At 52.7% G+C, this 18,887-nt stretch overlaps 1 protein-coding gene across 1 annotated transcript in view; it reads right to left on the bottom strand.

The window, feature by feature from the left end:
* Positions 1-455: 455 nt before the first annotated feature.
* The window catches only part of INPP5D (inositol polyphosphate-5-phosphatase D), a 124,051-nt gene continuing 105,619 nt past the window's right edge, over positions 456-18,887 (bottom strand). The window contains exons 20-27 of the mRNA XM_045481760.1: positions 17,486-17,599; positions 16,108-16,190; positions 14,559-14,646; positions 12,033-12,182; positions 9,912-10,011; positions 7,464-7,730; positions 2,460-3,060; positions 456-1,600 (exon numbers count right to left, since the gene is read on the bottom strand). Coding sequence (XP_045337716.1) covers positions 1,598-1,600; positions 2,460-3,060; positions 7,464-7,730; positions 9,912-10,011; positions 12,033-12,182; positions 14,559-14,646; positions 16,108-16,190; positions 17,486-17,599 — 1,406 coding nt within the window. The 3' untranslated portion in view covers positions 456-1,597. The remainder of the gene's footprint in view (positions 1,601-2,459; positions 3,061-7,463; positions 7,731-9,911; positions 10,012-12,032; positions 12,183-14,558; positions 14,647-16,107; positions 16,191-17,485; positions 17,600-18,887) is intronic.

The raw sequence follows: 18,887 nt of genomic DNA, 5'->3' as shown, positions 1-18,887 counted from the left end.
CCGGGCCAGAGCACCCTGGAAAGGGGGGGGTGGGTCAAGCGCACCCACACTGGCCCTCCCTGAATGCAGGGAGCTGGAGGCCCACAACCTGGGGACTGTTTACATGTGTTCACGGTCTCCGGAGCTCAGCCACAAACACTTACAAGAGCCGGCAGGACCTGGCGACTGCAGGACAGGAGGTGGTGGTGGTGTGTCCGTGGGGGTGGGGGGACGACACTGGTGGAAGCTGGCCGGCTGCCCGGGGCCTGGAATCCACAAAGCCGTGTAACATCTACTGGTCTCTGCCCAACTTTAACCCGGTGCTACAAAGTCCCCTCTAGTCAGGGTAATGAGTGCCCCTCACCACCATGAACCTCAACCTTCTCTCCTCCCGTGCCGGCCGCTCTGCAGCCCCAGCAGCCTAGGAGCATGTCTGTGGCTGAATGTCAGGAAAAAATGCCACACAGATGGGATCTGAGTGAGAAAGGCACAATTTATTGGTCACACAGACTGACACACACGGGGACGTGGGGTGCGTACCCATTCTCCTGTACTCACGCTTCTGGATTCGGTTTCCTACACTAATTCTGTATGTCAAAAAAGCAACACAAGAAAAGACGCCACCAACCTACCCTCCCAGTAACCAAGGAAGCAGAGCCAAAAGCCACGGAGTTCGGGAGGAGATGGCTACGCTGTCCTGAGAGCTGGAACAGAGAGGATCACTCTGGCTTGGCAGCCAGGCAGGAGAGCTCGGCTTTGGGAATGACGGCAGAGACTTTTCTCTTAGCACAATGAGATAAGTGCTGGGGGGATTGGCTCAGCCCACCGCCTGGTGATAGCTGCCCACCTCGAGGAGGGCCTGGGCGTCTCCAGCACAGGTGGAAGCCGGATGTCTCCACTGTAGGGTAGGAGCTGATTTTCCTTCCCTTTCCGACTGAAGAACTGAGATCGCTTCCCTCGGCGCCAGCTCTGCTGGACCCCCCAGGGCTTTAGCGAAAGCAGTGGGCATCACTGAAGCTAGACAAGGCCAGGTTTGTTGTACCCTAAATTAACCACTCACTCTTCAGCTCCCTAAAGGCCAAGCCCTGTCTCGCTCCAGGAAGGCACTGGCCTTAATTTTTAATGCTTTTTCCAAACCACTCAGAACACACTGTTTTGAACTGGGGGTCTGGGATGTGGTTTCGGTTGGCTGAAGAAGACACAACTTATGTTTGTAAAGCACTTAGCACAGTACCTAGCATGTGGTGAGTGCTCCATACATGTAGCCATTATTATTATTAATATTAATATTATTATTATTATTTTTTATCTCCACCTGCAAATCAGCGCTTTAGTTCCTTTCTTCAAAATGATGACCGGAACAAGGCTCATGGGTCCCAAGTACCAAGATCAAGCTGGGGGCCCAAGTACACTTTCCCTTCCAACCTTAGCGTTTGGTGCCAAGTTTCACAGCCAAAGCACTCTGTGACCACACAGAAGCTAGGCCCTCTCCTGAAAAATAGTAAGCCTTGCACAGGAAGCTAGGTAGGAGGAGTCAACAGGGGGTCCTGAGAGAGGGTCCAAGTGGCTTCACGCTGTTCCTCTGGGCTCCTGTCTCGCTGGCAGTTCACCAGGGGCTTTACTGTGGGACAAGAACAGAAGACTCTCAGTGCCAAAATCTCCACCAGGCCAGATCTAACTGAAGGTGCCCACGTCCTTACACAAGGTGGGCTAGATCAGGCTTCCTTTAACATGGTGCTAGAAAGAGCCAACACACTGTTTTATGTAATTGATTTCTAATATATATGCACATATGTTATATGCATATGTGATCATTATAGTATACGGAAGAAATAGTATGTAATGTATAATATATAGTTAATATGTAAATTATAACATAGTAATAACATATAATAAAATGCAACCCTCCCTATAAACCTATGAGGCAGATTCCATTAATAGCCCCCTTTTACAGATGAGTAAACTGAGGCTCAGGGCACACAGCCAGAAAGTGGGAGAGCTGGGATCCAAACCCAAGACAGTCTGGCTCTTTGCTCAAAAAAAAAAAAAAAAAAAAAAAAAAAAAAATCTATTTTATAGGAAGGAAGGGGACAGCGCATCTGAAGTCTCCAAAATACTGGGAAACATTTAAGTACTAACACTAATGATGGTGACAGTGAAATGTAAACGATCCGGGGTCTTTGTGTTTGTGGAGCCTGACTTCCTGAAGGCCAGACACAGGAGGGCTCAGAGGGTTTGTCCCCAGCGCCTTATTTAGCCCTTTTAGTGTTGGAGCAGGGACTGGAAGTCTGGGTTCAAAATCTGAGATTTGAACAGAGGCCTGCTGTCTTATCACAGGCATGCACAGGCACCCCTGGGCACGCCCCCAGGCACAGAGGTGCCGGGATGGGGCCCGGGGACACCCCCCCTCCCTCCCTGGGCACGCCCCCAGGCACGGCTGCGGTCTCGCGCGCATGCGTACACGCACCCTCACCGCGCACCTGCATGGCCGCCCGGCCGAGCGGCGCGTCCTCGGGCCGGTGCTTGCCGTGGTGGGGCAGCTCGGCGTTCTCGCGGTAGTCGCGGCCCTTGGAGTGCTGCAGGTGCAGGACGGCGGGGCTCTTGACCGGGAGGGGCGGCCGCTGCGCCGGCGCTGGTGGGGTCTGCTGGCTCAGTTCGGACCTGGAAGGCTTGATGGGCCTCTTGGCCGGCACCGGGGCTTGGGAGCTGGCGGGGGCCTTGGCCTTGCCCTGGCTCTTGTCCCCGCCCGCGGGCCGGCTCTCCGCGGAGGACGAGCAGGTGAAGGAGCGGAGCCGGGGCGTGGGGCTGAGGAAGGGCGCGGGCGCCGGCTTGCCTGTCCCCTTGGTGCCCTCCGCCTCCTGGGCTTTGGGGAGCAGGATGCTGGGCGACAAGATTCCCGGGTCCGGGCAGGGCGGCGGCTCCTTCCTCAGCATTTTGGGCGATTCCTGCTCTTTCCTGGGAAGCAGCTTAGGGAAGGAACTCACAGATCCATAAAGCGGGTTCTCAAACATCTCAGGCTTGGTCAGCTGCGGGTCCTCCTGAGGGGAAGGTTCTGCGGAGTTCTTGCCCATGTCGCAGGGCCTGAAGGGTGGCAGAGACGAGACACAGAGAAGCACGTGTGAACAATGGCTGCTTAATTCCGACGGGGTTTTCTTTTGCGGGGATCAAAACGTTTGGAACCAGATGGAGGTGATGGTTGCCCAACTTTGTGATTGTTCTCAATGCCCCTGAAATGTTCACTTTAGTATATGTGCTGCCGAAGCGAGCGCAACTGTTCATTTTCAAATGGTTAATTTGGGGGATGCCTGAGTGGCTCAGTCGGTTCAGCCTCCAACTCTTGGCTCAGGTCATGATTTCAAGGTTGGTGGGTTCCAGCCCACACTGGGTTCTGAGCTGGCAGCCAAGAGCCTGCCTGGGATTCTCTTTCTCCCTCTCTCCCTTTCCTTTTCCCTTTCCCCTGCTCGCGTGAGCTCTCTCTCTCTCAAAAATAAAACACAAAAAACAAATAAACAATAAAATGGTTAATCTGAGGGCAAGGAATGGGCTAAATGGGCGGTGGGTATTGAGGAGGGCACAGTTTTGAGCACTGGGTATTATATGTAAGTGATGAATCACTGAATTCCAGTCCTGCAGCCAGTATTACACTAAATGTTAGCTAGAACTTAAATAAAATTGAAAAAAAGAAAGAAAAAGAAGCATCCAGCAATGATTTTCCTGGAGTTTCATATAAAAGATTTCCTTCAATTTTGACTGCGATGAGAAAAAAATTTGATTATTTCTTTTTTAACGTTAAAATAAAATTTTTTAAATGTCTGTTTTTGAGAGAGACAGAGTGCAAGTGGGGGAAGGGCAGAGAGAGAGGGAAACACAGAACCTGAAGCAGGCTCCAGGTTCCGAGCTGTCCAGCACAGAATGCAAAGTGGGGCCCAAACTCACGAGTCTGGGCGCCACCAAAATTGAGTATTTCTATTCTTTAAAAAAAAAAAAAAAGTTAATTTTGTTATGGGCATTTCACTTCAATTAAACAAATCTAAAAATGAGAGGAGACGGTGCCGTGTTGCTCATCTGTTGATGATCTCACAGGTAAGCTCACCTCTTGCCTTAGACCTTTTCACTGCTCACACTGGAGCACTAGGGAGCAAGGTGGGGGCTTCGCTGAAGGTTTCATAGGAGAAAGGGAAGGGAGTTCACTTCTATGGAACCATCAGTGTCAAAGGCACCTCTTCAGTCCTTGTCAGAGAAGCCTGCCCTCCACACCCCCGCCCCTCACAGCAGCTAACGGACCTCCTTTCCTGGACTCCCCTCATAAGAACCCCACAGCCTCTATGTTGTCTCTAGCAAATTCTGTTCAGACCCTCAGAACAGAAGCCTGCGGGGGACCGCACCCCCTCAGCGACCTATCTGTGCTGCTCCAGGGCCCCAGCTCAAGGAGTTCCGTTTAACAGACAGCAGGGGCCCCCAATGTGTGGGATGCTGCCTCAGGCACAGGAGGGGGCCACGAACCAGACAAAAATCTGTGCTCAGGGGACCGATGCTCCCAATGAGCACAGCATTCTTCCCAACCACACAGCCCTCTCTCCCTGGAGAGCTCCTGGTGAGTGTGGTTTCCTTCACTCAAAGATGGAAAGAAAAATGGGTCGCCGTGCCGAAACTCAGAGGGAACCGGGAGAGACGTGGGCCAGCGCCGGGCAAGGGGACAGGCCTGTCTGACTCTGGGCAGCGCAGATACTCCGGGTTGCAACTGCAAGGAGGGAAGAGCTGCCTGTGTTGATGTGTTTCCTGAATTGTTGCTGCTTTGACTCGAGGTGATTTCCTGCTGAGCGAATTATAATCAGGAATGGGAACACATTTTACTTTGTGGCCAACAGCACAGTCTCCCGGGGGTAGGGGTGGGGGGGGGGGGAGTGTTCTGGGTTCTGCTTTCTGCAAAAAGGGGAAGCTGTCGTGAACAAGCAGGTCCCTAGGAAACCAATGAAGTGTTGAGGCCGCGATGCCTCTTACTGATGGAATGTGCACTGAAACACTGTTCCAAAGTCGCGGAAAGGCCAAGGCTAATAGGCTCTTCAGGGAATAGGCGTGGGCTCCAGGGACAGAGGCGAGATGTCACCCTCACATGGGTCCTCATGAGACGAGAGGCCACGGGTGTGGGGGAGGCGAGCCTCGGGGACATGCCAAAGGGGGCTTGACTGTTGACTAGGAGTTTTTTGCTCATTACTCTTTGGAAAGACCTAGAAGCAGTTGCATAATCGGAATTGTTGGGGCCTTGAACAAAGGCTTTGAAAGCTGCCCCTCCACGTCAGGCCACCCTCTGTACCCCTGCTGGATCCTCAAAGATCTTGGCTGTGAATTGGTGCAGGGAGGAAGGTGCAGGAAGGTACAAGCAGCATCGACCAGACGTTTCTGATAGAGTCAAGAAGCTGGAAAGAAAAATGCATGGCCTGATTCCTGGCAGCTGAAATGACAGACAGGAGGATCAGGGGCAGGGCCGGGAAGAGGCCACTGGGGGTGAGTGTTTTGGTGATTCCAAAGTTCCTTCCCTGGGAAAAGAGCAGGAGGCAAGTTAAGACTTCCATCTGAGGGGGCTCTTGTCACTCCGAGAGAGGGGTCTGGTGGGGGCAGGGCGACTGGGGAAAACCACAAGAAATTCAAAAAGTCTTATTTCCCTGACCACAGGTTACAAGAAACCAAGTTCCAGAGGAGGCCATGGCTGTGGAATGAGTGAACCAATATCCAGGGGGCAAAATAACCCCACTTGTCAGATTCCAGAATCTTCCTTTCTAAAGCGAAGCACTGAGCAGGGTCTGAGACGGGCCCCCCTTCCTCACCACATGACTTCAGCCCAGAGATATGTCCCAGCTTGCCCAGGATTCGAGAGTTCCCCGAGACGTGGGTTCCCAGTGCTGAAATGGGGACAGTCTTGAGCAAACGGAAACGGCTGTTCACTCCACCTGGGTGTGGGGTGGAGGTGGCAGGGAACAGAGGGTGCTGGGGACACCCCCCCTCCAGCCTTTCACTCAGGCTGAGCCGGGGGTCTGAGTAGTGGAGAGGGTTGCCGCCAGGCATGGGAGCTGCTGGCTTCTTGCCTAGAATCACCTCGGTTGTGCGAAGTGAGCTTAGAACCCCACCCTGGGGACCCCTTCCCTACAGATGTGCCCGTACTGAAGCTGTCACCCGTGGAACCAAAGAGAATACGTCCCCACCCAGTTCCAGGCTATGTGCTGTGTTCAAGTTGTTAAGTACAAAGATACACTGACTTTGGCAACTTAAAATCATTACACTTAAAGAATCAGGGCTGCCACAGAGGGACCTCAGCACCCGTCAAACGGTGGCTTTTGTTTTCATTTCCCAGGGAGAAACCTCTTCCAAGGCTCTTACAGGATGACCACAGTCCAAAAATATTATCAACAAACCCTGAAGACTAGGGCCACAGAGAGACAGGGTGAGGCCCGGGGCCTCGCGACTGCTCCTGTCATATCACATCCTCCTCCCCTCCGTGCATCTGTCCAATTTGTTTTTAGCAAAAGTGCTTGAGAAGCAAACCTGTAAAGTACCCCTCAATCCAAAGGAAGCTCCTGCCAGGCCAGGTGTGCTAAGCAAGAACGATGATGTGTGATGACGGTCCCTTCCCTGGCTCCTCATAAATGATGGAAGACACCATTGAGGAACAGAGGACCTCAGAGGGGAAGAGAGGTCCAGAAGCAGCCCCCTGAAGTCATCACCAAGACAGCGGCCAAGGAAAGACGGTGCTCATGATATTTTGTACGCCTCCAATCATCGTTAATCGGGATCTGCACTTTTAATTTCCCGGTCATCCTGTGCTTACTGGAAAACTCGTAGGGCTCCCTGTCTGGCATTTCCATGAGGTGCTAAAGGATGGGTTCACTTGTTAAGTGGCACAAGTGAGAAGTGGATGGAGACTTGGCTGCCTGGCCTGAGCTCCTCCTGGCTCTGTCCTCCTGGCCTTTCCCAAAGTTTTTTGGCCAAACTCCTCCTGCAGGCCGGCTGCCCTCCCGCCCTTCACAATCCATGCCCCCACCCCCCACCCCCACCCCATAGCCACTGCTTTTTCTTACTGGCCTCAAAAGGAGAGATGGAAAAGTTGTGGATGGGAATAGGACCCTTGTGGCTGAAAAAGCAGGGGAACTCAGAAATCCCCACCTGTTCCTTGAGAGGTTGCATGAAGGCTCACTGGTGATAGAAACACATTTTCCAATAAATGTAGTTTTTACGGGAAGTTGTTTTTTGGGGCAGGATCTTTAAAAATGTTCTATTTTTTTAAAGTCTTTCCAATTTATACCAATAGGGTAGGACATGGCGATTTCATAGGCATTTATTGAGTGCCTACTGTGTTCTAGGCCCTGAGGATGAGTCAATGACCAAAGTGGACACACAACCCTAGCTTCATGCAGCTTCTAGTCTAGGGTCAGGTTTCCCGGTGATGAAAACCCAGGGAAGGGAGAAGACTTGATGAAGAGGACGCTCACCTTGACTCCTGTGTCCTGGGGCAGGGGCCCCGGGTTGTTGTGGAGGACGAAAACTTCTTCGGTGATATGGGTGCCTGGGACGGTGGTGTTGGGGGGCTCTCTCCCCTTCCAGGCCCCAGGGATGAGTCCTTTAGTGGCTGGTCATAGCTCCAGGCTGTGGGCTGCTGGTCAGGGGACAAGGACTGTTTCATGTGTCCGAAGGGCACCACCCCCATGTAGTTGGGGTTGATGATTTCTGTGATGCTGGAGCCACTGCATGGAGGGACCCTGGATGGGAAAAACACCCAAAGTCACACCCCAGGGATCCCTTCCCTTCTCCAGGTCAGCACCCCATGAGGCCAGCATCCTCTGATGTCCCTCGGGGACCCTAGGTCCTCCGCGATTCCTTCACTCTTTGGACAGTGGATTCATTCATTCATTCATTCATTCATTCATTCCTACAGCAAAATAGTTATGGAGTGCTTAGTAAGTACCAGGCCCTGGGCCAGAAGGTAATATGGGTGTGAATAGAGCAGCCAGTCTCTGTTCTCATAAAATCCACATCTGACAGGCAAGAAAACAAAAACACAGTGACTAAGAAACACGGTGTTCATGTAGTGCTGAAGTCTGAGGGAAACAAAGGCAGAGACAGACTAGCTGGAGGGCTGGGATGAACTGGGCACAGGGCGAGCAGAGAAGACCTATCTGAGGAGGCAGGTAAGGAAGGGAGGGGAGACGGGGTGGGAGGCCCTGGTAGGAGGGGCTTCATAGTCCTTAAGGGCTGTGAGCAAGTGGGGAGAATGGATAAGAGGCTGGCGAGGTCAGGCTGCGTGGGTGGGGGGTGGCAGGGCTGGGAAGGGGGTGGTAAATGAACGGCTGGCTCCATCTGGAATGTGTCGGCTTGTACCACTGCGTGAGACATCAGAATGGGGACGGCCATGCAGGCATTTGGAACGATGGGCGGGAGGTCACAGAAGTCAAGGCCGGAACCTCGAATGTCGGGGGGAGTCAGCTTAACACTGTGGAGGGCTGAACACTGAACTGGCTGAGGTGACCCTGGGAGACACACACACCGTGCTGCCTCTCGGCGACAAGAGTGTCGTCCTTCCTTGTGAGAGAGTGCTCTTATGAGAACCAACTAGTAGAGAGCTGAGTATACGGGTTACGAGCAAGGCTCCCCAGCTCTCATCTGCTCAACCAGCCTCAGTCTATCTCTTCCCCATCCGTCAATGCCTGTTTAAGAAGCATTAGTTCGGGGCGCCTGGGTGGCTCAGTTAAGCCTCCGACTTTGGCTCAGGTCATGATCTCATGGTTCCTGAGTTCGAGTCCCACGTCGGGATCTGTGCTGACAGCTTGGAGCCTGGAGCCTGTTTCAGATTCTGTGTCTCCCTCTCTCTGTGCCCCTCCCCCACGCAGGCTGTCTCTCTCTCTCTCTCTCTCTCCCTCAAGAATCAATAAACATTAAAAATTTAAAAAAAGAAGAAGAAGGAGAAGCGTTAGTTCTAATACTAGCCAAACGGAAAAAGAATTTGTTGACCCTCACTAATCCTGATTCTGGAACCAAACAGACATCTGAGAGTTAGGATACATTCATTGATGGGATAACATTGGAAGAAAAAGATTGAAAGGGAACATTATATGGCTCTGAGGGTCAGAAGTTGCAAGTGGGCGAGGGACTGGCTGGGAGAGGGGAGACCTGGTGCATGGGTGGGGCAGGTGCGAGGACAAGGGCTGGAGGGACAGTGGTCTGGGGGCCCGAAGGAGGGGACTAAGCCGGGCTCTGCAGCGGCGTCTGGGATTTCGCGTTGGCTAACCGGCATGGCTTCGCACCCACAGCAGGCAAGCGGGCACAGGGACCATGACGACGCCGTCTGGCTTGATGCTAGGACTCGGGACCCCAGCAGTGAGCTGAGGCGGCCCTGCCAGTGGGGACTCCTGTCACCTGGTCACATAGACTTTAATGTCTGTGTGATTCCCAGTCCAGGCTCTGCCAAGAGCAACCTGTGTGCGCTTTCCTCAGTGATTGTTTTCCCCTTAGCAACAGGATGGGTTTGTTGACCACAGAGCCGCTGCTGTCATGGGTCCCCAGGAGACGCGGGAACCATTCCCCGCGGTCACCTCTGCAGTGGCTTCCCCCTGGACTGGGCATCTTGCTGCTAGGCCGGGAGTTCCCAAATCAGGGGCTCACCTACTTTGCCTTGATTTCTCTGGACTCTGACACACGCCAAGGGCTCGGCCAATGTCAGTGAAGTCCACTGCTCTCTGACACGGAAGCGTCTCCCAGGCCGCACACAGACAGGCACACCCACCTGCCCGGGGCTGGCAGCCGGACAACGCCTCTCCCTGGCCAGAGCTCTCATTCCCTCCCAGTCCCTGGTTTCCCTGTGCTCCACTCACCCTCCCCTGGGTCCTGGGTCTGCATAATCACATTAGTTGGTGGGGAAGCCCTGGCAACCCCCCCTGTTCTACCTGTTGGTGGCAGGTTCCCACTGCTTCATGGGGTCATGGCTGGTGAGGCTCTTCAGGGACTTGGGCCCGCTGGACTCATCTCGCTCAGTCTTCACAAAGTCTGCAGGGTGAGATACAGCAAACAGCGCGTGAGGGCCAGAGCGCCCAGCATGGGCCAGGATGGTATAGAAGTTTCCACTGGCAGCCAACGCAGGACAGTCAACCGTGGCTGTCTGGGAGGTGGGCCAAGCAAGATTCTGAGGCCTCACATGAGTTCAGTGATCGAAGAAGGATGCGTGCCCCCGCTCCACGGGGAGAAGAGTCCACACCCAGAGTTGTCTTGTCATGTGACACGTCCAACTTATTGGTCTCACAAGGGGCAGGGAAACATTTCTCGGCAGATCCGAATGAAACAAACATTAACAAGGTGGCTCCGTAAGAGCATCTGAGACCAAAGCCAAGCTCGTCTAAAGGGGAAATGGGACGCCACCTTCCTTTTGGACTCTGGCTTGTGCTTGCACAGGAGGCAAGTCCCTCTCCCCCCAGCCTGTGGTTCTGCTGGAGAAAGGAGCTCCCACAGGGCAGAAGAGGGAGCCCCATCCACAGGAGATAGTACCCCTGGGGGCCCAGAGCCCTCCCAGAAGCAGGGAGTGCTGACCGTCTACACACGGTGAGCCCTGCTCTCATTATCCATGTGAGACTCAGGCCCCCGTGGTGTTTATGAATTCCACCTTAGCACCCTGTGAACCTGTACTCTCACCCTGGGCTAGGCGCCTGCTAGATATATGACCTTCAGCCAAACACTGAACTTCTCTGCGCCTCAGTTTCCCCATCTACCACACAAGGACGAAACCGGGCTGTCAGGGCTACTGCAAGGCATTAATGGGATGACATTCAGAAGACCATCGTTTCCCACATTATCCAGCATCAAGTTAAAGTCCAACTCATTTTAGGCATTGTTGTTAGAGTGCTTTTGAGTAGGAATTAAAGGCAAAAGGAAGGAAAAACCACCTGTTGTTTGTGTGGGAAGCAAGAAATGCTTGATTAACACATTTTGAGCAGCTCTGTATCCCTCAAATCATTTATTATTTCAAGCACAGAGGTTTTAATGTGATGGATACTACTGAGGACTCTACACGCTAGTTTCCAAGTTTAAAATTTTGGGGAAGGATTCTGAGAAAATTACAGATTTGAGTCTAGAAACGTCCTCGTGTTCCCGGCTATTAAGGTCTCTTGGCCGCGTTTCAATATTCCCCAGAGGAGCAGTGACAATTCTTATCTAGAGATGAGGCATCTACAATTCCCTAATGGGAATCAGCGGAGTCTCCTTTGGGGACAGACAGGAGAGGACTCCCCAAGGCTGGGACATCACGTGGGGTGAAGACTGTCAATGAGCATTTGTTCCCAAGCATGGCTGCCCAGTGTTCTTTCTGAGAGCCACGAGAAACGTGTCCTCCTGACGGCCAGCAGAAAGAAGCAAGTGTCGTTTTGCAGGACACAAAGAGTTTAGGTCAAGCTGGAAGAGGTGCTGGGGGACCCTGCCAAAGAACAGAGGAGAAGATGCCGCTGTTTTGGGCGGTGGGTGGGGCCTAGGTAGGGAGAAGCCAAGGAAACGTGCGAAGTACGAGGATGGGGCTGCTTTTTAGCGCACAGGGTGTGTGACAGCAATCTGGAAGGCCCAGAAGCCCTGGCCGGCACCATGAGGGCAGGGCGTAGCTACATAGGTATGTATGTGTGAGCTGCAGCCTGGAAAGAACTATTCAGAATCAGGCAGGTTTATTGTATAATCTTGGTCTTTCTGGTGGAGGTGCTAACTGGCAGTGACAAGGCCTAAAAGACTAACAGGAGACAAGAGCGGCAGAGCATCTGGAAAATTCACGAGCTTCCCATCCTTACAGATGGAAGGTGACTGGGGTCAGGGAACGAAGACGTGCGGCCGTGGGATGTTGCGGTTCTGTAGGGACATTCTTGAGTCAGTTAAGAATCGGGCCAGATGGTCTCTGACATCCCTTGTGATGCTGGATTTCTGTTCTGAGGCCACAGCAGAGAGAACACGCAATGGCTGAGGGGAGAGAAATGTCTTTCCTGTCCCTAAGCCAGCAGCACTGAAGAGTGAGCAGGGGAGGGCTCGTGCCCACTCACCATAGAGCTTTTCCCTTGTCTTGCCCTGGGACGTCTGCAGCTTAATCTCCCCCCGGAAGTGGCCTGTCATCTCTCCGTGGTGGGTGAGAGGCGTGTAGATGGGGAGCAGAGTTTCCGTGGCCTCTAACCGTAAAGCGATGCAGCCTTCGCCTGGGCAGGTGGGGAGAACAACAGTCATGTCAAGAGGCATTTCACGGGAGAAACACCATGCATTCAGCCTGGAGATTAACTCCACCGTCCAAAGATGATCCTTCGAAACAATGTCCAAGGTGGGGATTATCGAATAAAGCTTTTAGAACAACGCCTCAGCAATTTGGGAAAAACATTTCAAACCTTACAGTGGAATGAACTCCACGTGGATTAGTTGATGTAAAAAAAAAAAAAAAAAAAAATTAAATCCTAGAAAATCCAGCAGACAAGCAGACTTAACCACTAATCTGATTGCGGGAGCGAATGATAACTTCCTAGGGCTTGAGGCAATGTAAGAAATGACAAAACAGACTGACAGGTAAGAAGATATAAAAGCTTAAAACTTCTGCACAGAGACAGAAAGGAAAATGTGAAAGAGACCGATGGCTTCGTGAACCCCACAAGGAACTCCTCAAAATCAAATCCCAGCAGGTAACTGGGCATATAACCCAAACAGGTATTTCACACAAAAAGAACTGTAACTGGTTAATTTCAATAAATGGAAACTAGTTCAGTCTTCCCTGCCATCAAAAATGCAAATTAAGACAGCACTAAGGGACTCTCTTACAGACAGGAAATTAGTACAAGATGGAAGGAAGCAAAAGAATCCCCAGAACCAGCAAGGATCTGGGGAAACCCGTACCCTTGGACATGGTGAGGTCAACGTGGCAAGACTTTTTTTTTACAGCAATCAGTTTGATAACGAGTGTCAGGAATCACCAACGTATTTGTGCCCTTTGACCCGGCACACGTGGGAACTTATCCTAAAGAGAGGATTCGAAAGAATAAAAATGTGGCTGAAGGAGGATCAAAAATGCTCACAAAGACATCCATCTCAGCATTATTCAGAACACGGACAGGAATAATCAACAGCAAACCCATGGGGCATCATTAAGCCATTAAATGCAGCCGTCGTGAAGGCCATAGAGGAGGATGATCACGAAAACGTGTATCATCTGACATGTCTATCACGGGGGGAGAAAGAAAACTAAAAATGGCACCTCTGTGGTGGTTGTAAATGTAGAAATCTATGTATGCCTATGTATGAGGATAGAAGCGCGAGACCAAAATAAACGTGGTTCCCGTTGTGGGGAATGAGACTGTGGGCTGGCTTTTTTTTCCCGTTATTATTACGATATGCTGTTTGTGTGGATACCAAGAGGCAGAAACAAAGGAAGAAGACAGTATTTGAACAAGAAAACGGAACCATCCTTCCTGTGCTCCTGTGTGCTACCACCAAAACTTCAAACATTCTGACTCCACATGGATCCGTTCTCTTTGCCCCGACATGATGGATGGGGGTTCCCCCATCCAGGGCCGGTACAATCCTCAGGCTCTGGCCACCCCTGCCTGGCTCTGGGACCCTCTGTCCAGTGCTGTGCTAGGAGGGGGTGAAGGGCAGGATTCTGGAGCTGGGTTGCCGGGGTTCAAGTCCAAGGTCACACGGTAGCCTGACAAAGTCACTCCGTGGCCAAGGACAAGTAACCTTGGACAGGTCACTTCATTTCCTCACCTCTGCAGCTAAGGTAGCCGTTGTACCTACATTCCAGGGCTTTTGGCGAGCCTGGACAGTAGGCCAGCAACACATAGACATCCTTGCATCTTCGGCCTCTTTGTTTCCTGACTTCCCCCGATTAGCATTTGAACACCTTCAAATTCCTTCCATTGAAAACTGAACACCCTCCTGGGACCAGGATTCATTTTTGTCTGCCTCTTGCAAGGAGCTGCTTGATCTGGCTCCTGCCTCCAGCCTCGCTCTGGCCACCTGCCCCTCTTATCCCTGTGTTCTAACCACAATGAGTGTATGGAGTTCGAACCTGACATTGGGCTGGAGCCACGTACTGGCTGAAGAAAATGTCATAGAAGATGACGTCGCTCTAGTTGGTGTCTGCCCAGTATGGGCACTGACCAACGCCAGACAGACATGGGCTCAAATTAGGGCTCAGCCAGTTTCTACCTGTGACTTAGGCAAGTCCCTTAAGCTCTCTGAGCCTCAGTTTACTCACCTACTGATTGACAGAATAGTACATGCTTTATAAGGTCTTGTCAGGATTAAATGATCCCTGCAAAGCACCTGCCACAGACTCTTGACACAGGAAAGACTCTATAAACGAGAGGGGCTGTGGCTGCTGGCTACTCCTCCCAGAAGCCCGACAAGGCAGGAAGGATGAGTTACCAGTAACTGTCCCTCCGGCAGCCCTAGGAGGGGGAGAGGGGGACAGGAGAACAGGATGGGGAGCGGGAGCTGGGCTTTCTGGAACGGAGATGCCAGTGCCTCCCTTACATGAGAGGCCACCGGCTAACAGCAGGAGCAGCAACCTTTCCAGGGACCCTTACCATACGATTCGTCGCTGTCAGAGGACTTAATGCTAATCAGGATGTGCTGGTCCAGCAGGTACTCGGGGTCAGAGATAATGGGCTTCAGCTGCACAGAGAAGGGGACAGGGTTAGAGCTGACTCCCAGGGGACATGATCATCGTGGTGGGAGTGACGGTAGAGCGCAGGGAGCTTCGGTCAGGGTGCCCTGGTGGGATTATAGAGGGTACAGAGAGGGTGCCGTCAGGTGACAGGGATGGGTGGAGGGTCAGGGGGCCCCTTAGGTGCTGTGGGGGCAGCGGGTGAAGCTGGAGAGTGAGGAGGGGGCTGGGAGCCAACTAGATAAAGAGGGGGAATGCCAGGACCAGACAGGCATTCCCGAAAGTTCCATCAGGCTTCAGGATGCCTCAGCAAGGAGGCGGGTGGGATGGAGACCCTGAGGGAGGCGGCAGCGAGGTGGAGAGGAGGGACAGAGGCAGGAGGAAGAGCAGGTCTTGGTAGCAGTGAGGATGTAGGGCCAGGGTACCCTGGAGTCCCCTGAACCAGACGGGGGTACATGTGTTATACGGACGGGGACGCTGGCATCTTTCACAACTTGACCGAAGGAGATGGGCCATTTGGTTGCCACGTGGGGCAGCCGGGAGGGGAGGAACGGAAGGGTCGGGTGGGTGGCTGAGGCAGGATGTCACCTTGGAGACCTAAGCCACAGGGATTCAGGTAGTGAAAACAGCCCCATTATGAGGACTTTTGACAGCTATGGCCTTGTGGAGGACCCCGATCAGAAGTGCTCTGCCATTAGGAGACTGTGACGTGGCCCAAGAACAGGTTCCAATCAACAGCCCCCCAAAACTGCCCATGTCCCACCCAAGCCTTAGGAGAGGATGGGTCCTTCCGCCTGTTTAAGGCCATCTTGTAAAGCTCACCTTGGGTGTCACCTCTGAGGGAACCTTCCAGGAGAGCGCCTGGGACTCTTGCCGCATACAACAGATCTGCCTGGCCTGAACTCTCCTCTGCATACCCTTTTCTCATTATGTGACAGAAAACCCCACAAGGTCCTACTCCGCCGCGCACCCAGCGTGAACACCCAGACGTGGCCACCGTCAACTCAACGTCACAAAAGCTTTTCTGGGTCCCAGATAGAACACCAATTTTTTTTTTTTCTATAAGAAAGAGGAACGTGTTGCCAGTATGGTCGGTCTGTGTGTTTTCAATTCCATCCTCTGCCATCACGGGGCCATGGACACGTCAAGTTCTTTCTGAACCCAGTGTTCAGGTAGGAGCAATGAACTCCTCTCTGCCCCTTCACTTGATCCCCCAAGCTGGGCTGAGCAGGTGAAAGGCCACTGCAGGAGGATCAGGACCTCGGGGCCTGGGGCCTGTCATTGCAGCTGTGTGGCTGTGTGACTGTGAACCAGCCTCTCTGGGATCTGCCTCAGTTTCCTTCTTTGCAAAGTCACATGGTCAGACAAATCCATCTCTGGATCTCTTCTGTGATCCATTAAGGAATGCTGGGGCCACAGGGGCTGGCGAATGCCAAGTTCTCCCCGGTTACATCCTGTTCTTGACTTACCTTTGGAAGGGTCTCGCCAAACTTCACCACCAACTCCCCCTCGCTTCCTTCTTCATTTTCTCCTTCCTGACTCTTGACAAAACCTGACAGAGGACAAGAAGGCTGGTTTTCAAAGAACAAACAAGAGCCAGACAGAGAAGACTCCTAGGGTCGCCCCACCCAGACCGAGGAAGATATTCTCCCTCTTTCATCTATAGGGCCACAGCACTGCTTAGGAGTCAGGCTTGTGGGGGATTCTGTTTTGATGCAGGGGATGGTCATTTGCCAACACGGTTGGATTATTTTTAGGAAAAACTCAGAGACTTCCCTCCTTTTCAGCTCCTTTTTTGCAACAAACCAGGCAACAAAGAAATCATCACATCACAGGCAACGAGATTAGGAAACATGACAGCTTGTCCCACGCCACTCAAGATAGCAGCCTTTCGAAATGCTAATTTAAGCTTCCTAATATGCTGTTTCCATAGAAATGTATGCAAATGTCTCGATAGTTTATTAAAAACACCCGCACAAAAATCCTCATCATTTTTGGAGGTGCCTTGCCCCTGCTTGGTGACTCGGGACCTGGAAACTTCGCGGAGAAGGCAGGTCTGTCAGCAAGACTGAGCCCGGGCTGAGTGGGAGAAGGAAGGGAGGGGAGTGGGGCAACTCCTCTTCTGGATTTCTGGAAGCAGCCATCACCCTGTCCCAAAATGCCTCCTTCGATGGAGTTGATTCTGCCCCCTCCTCCCCCTCCAGACCATCTCGGCGAGGGGAGCTAGAAACCACCCAGATCTTGCCACAAAACAGCTTTAGACAATATGCCTAGAAATGTCACCCGGAAATGGTGTTTGCTAAACACAGTTTGTGCTAACTGCTGCTGGCTGGGAGCAGGCCGTCCGTCTCTTGCTTGCTTGTGGATGCTCCAGAACACCTGAGAACGATGCCTGTTGTGTACCAAGGAGCAGAGGACTCCAGAAGGAAGGACAGGCGGCTACCAGTGGCTGGTCAGGCCCGGCACCGGCCTCCACGAGCTCTGGACCTCCGCCCAGGACCCTCGGGTTGAGTCAGAGCCCCAGCTTGGGGAGGGGAGGGACCCTCGGGGGCTACACTCGAGGGGCAAGGAGAGGAGCCAGCGGCCCGGTCACCTCCAAGGGCTGACGACGGGTCAGTGTTTCAGTGACTGTCCCTCTCTCTGAGGCCGCAATGGCAGGATCACAGGCCGCCTGGGGGTGCCCCCACAGTAACCACAGACTCCAACGCTCCCCCTGCAGACCCCCATGAGGCCCATCTGTGAATCCTTCCCAGAGAGAAGAGGGGCGAGGCGCCACCAGTGAAAAGGCACCTAAGAGAAAGAGTCCCGCCTGCACGGCCAACAGGTAGCAGCCCGGCACCCACTTACTCTCTAAGCAGCTTGAGTGGAACTCCAGGTAGAACTTGGTCTGGGACTTGGTCTTCAGCGTGGCAAAGCACCTGAGAAACTCGATCTGCCCTTGGCTGTCGACGGTCCCGGGGCCTGGAACAGGTGACAAAGAGATGTGGCTCCACAACGTGCCCAGAGAAGGTGAGGTCCAGGTGAAGGAGAGGTTTTCCTGAATCCCACCACATGCGCTGAGCAACCGCAACGGTGGGAACGTCCTCCCTGATGTGCGGGGAGCAGGGTGGGAAGAGCAAAGACTTCAAGGAGCCAAGAGCCTGACGCCCTTAGCCTCAGTGCCTCAGTCTCCCCATTTGTTCTGGCAAAGAGAGCTTGTATAAAAAGGCTCTGGTCGATACCCAAATCTGTGTCGTTTCTAGGTCCGGGTAGCAAGGGCGACCTGCTCTTTCTGCCTCTGGCTGACCTCCCCCCACTCCTTCTTTACCCTCATCCACAGTTGGCTCCTCATGGCATTCACGGAGGGGATTGTGTTTGCAAGTGTCCTCAGGCTGGCTTTGAACAAGTTCCATCCTTCCATGTAAATTCTGAGCCACCCGAGAGCAAGGACAGACATCCCGGTCCTCCGTCCCACCCGTGCGCCCTTCTTTCCTTTCTCTTCCTTTTCCCCCAGCTTTATTGAGGAATAACTGGCAAATGTGATCGTGCACATTCAAAGGGTACAGCGTGATGCTTTGATACACATATACGCTGTGAAATGCTTACCAAGATCAAGACAATTCACACATCCATCACCCACATAATTAACTGGTTTGTGTGTGTGTGTGTGGTGAGAATGCTTCAGATCTACTCCCAGCAAATCTCCAGTTTACAATACTGTATTATTACCTGTAGGCATCATGCTATTAGTTCCCCAGAATTTACTCATCTTGTAACTGAAAGTCTGGACCTTTTGACCTCCATCTCCCCATTTCCCGCTCCCTTCAGCCCCTGGCAACCACCCTCCTACTGTTTCTACGAAATTGGCGGTTTCTTCCAAGATCCCGCATAGAGGTGATACCATACGCCTATGGTACTTTTTCTCTCTGGCTTATTTCACTCAGCTGTCTTTCATGTTCTTAAATCCCACAGCATCTAGACCAGGCTCTGCTTAGGAAGAGTCAACCTATGCTCAATCCAGGTCATGGGCCTTTGTGTCTTCTGTGTACTGGGTGCCAGTGGAGGGAAGACAAGCCTGATACCGATGATGGGATGAGGGTCCTCACCGAGGGTGTGATGGCATCAGCCACCCCATCAAAGCTGCAGGAACTCAGAGAGATGGGAGATGGGTGAGAGGCCTGGGAGAGATGGAAGGTTCTGGAAAGACAGTGCTCAGAGCTAGCATGGAGACAGGGTGGTGGATTAAGGCTGTGTGGAGAGGGCAGGTCAC

The sequence above is a fragment of the Leopardus geoffroyi genome, chromosome C1 (assembly GCF_018350155.1).
Source record: "Leopardus geoffroyi isolate Oge1 chromosome C1, O.geoffroyi_Oge1_pat1.0, whole genome shotgun sequence".
In the NCBI taxonomy this organism is placed as follows: domain Eukaryota; kingdom Metazoa; phylum Chordata; class Mammalia; order Carnivora; family Felidae; genus Leopardus; species Leopardus geoffroyi.
The sequence above is the reverse complement of the archived record's forward strand: the minus strand, read 5'-3'. Positions and strand labels throughout refer to the sequence as shown.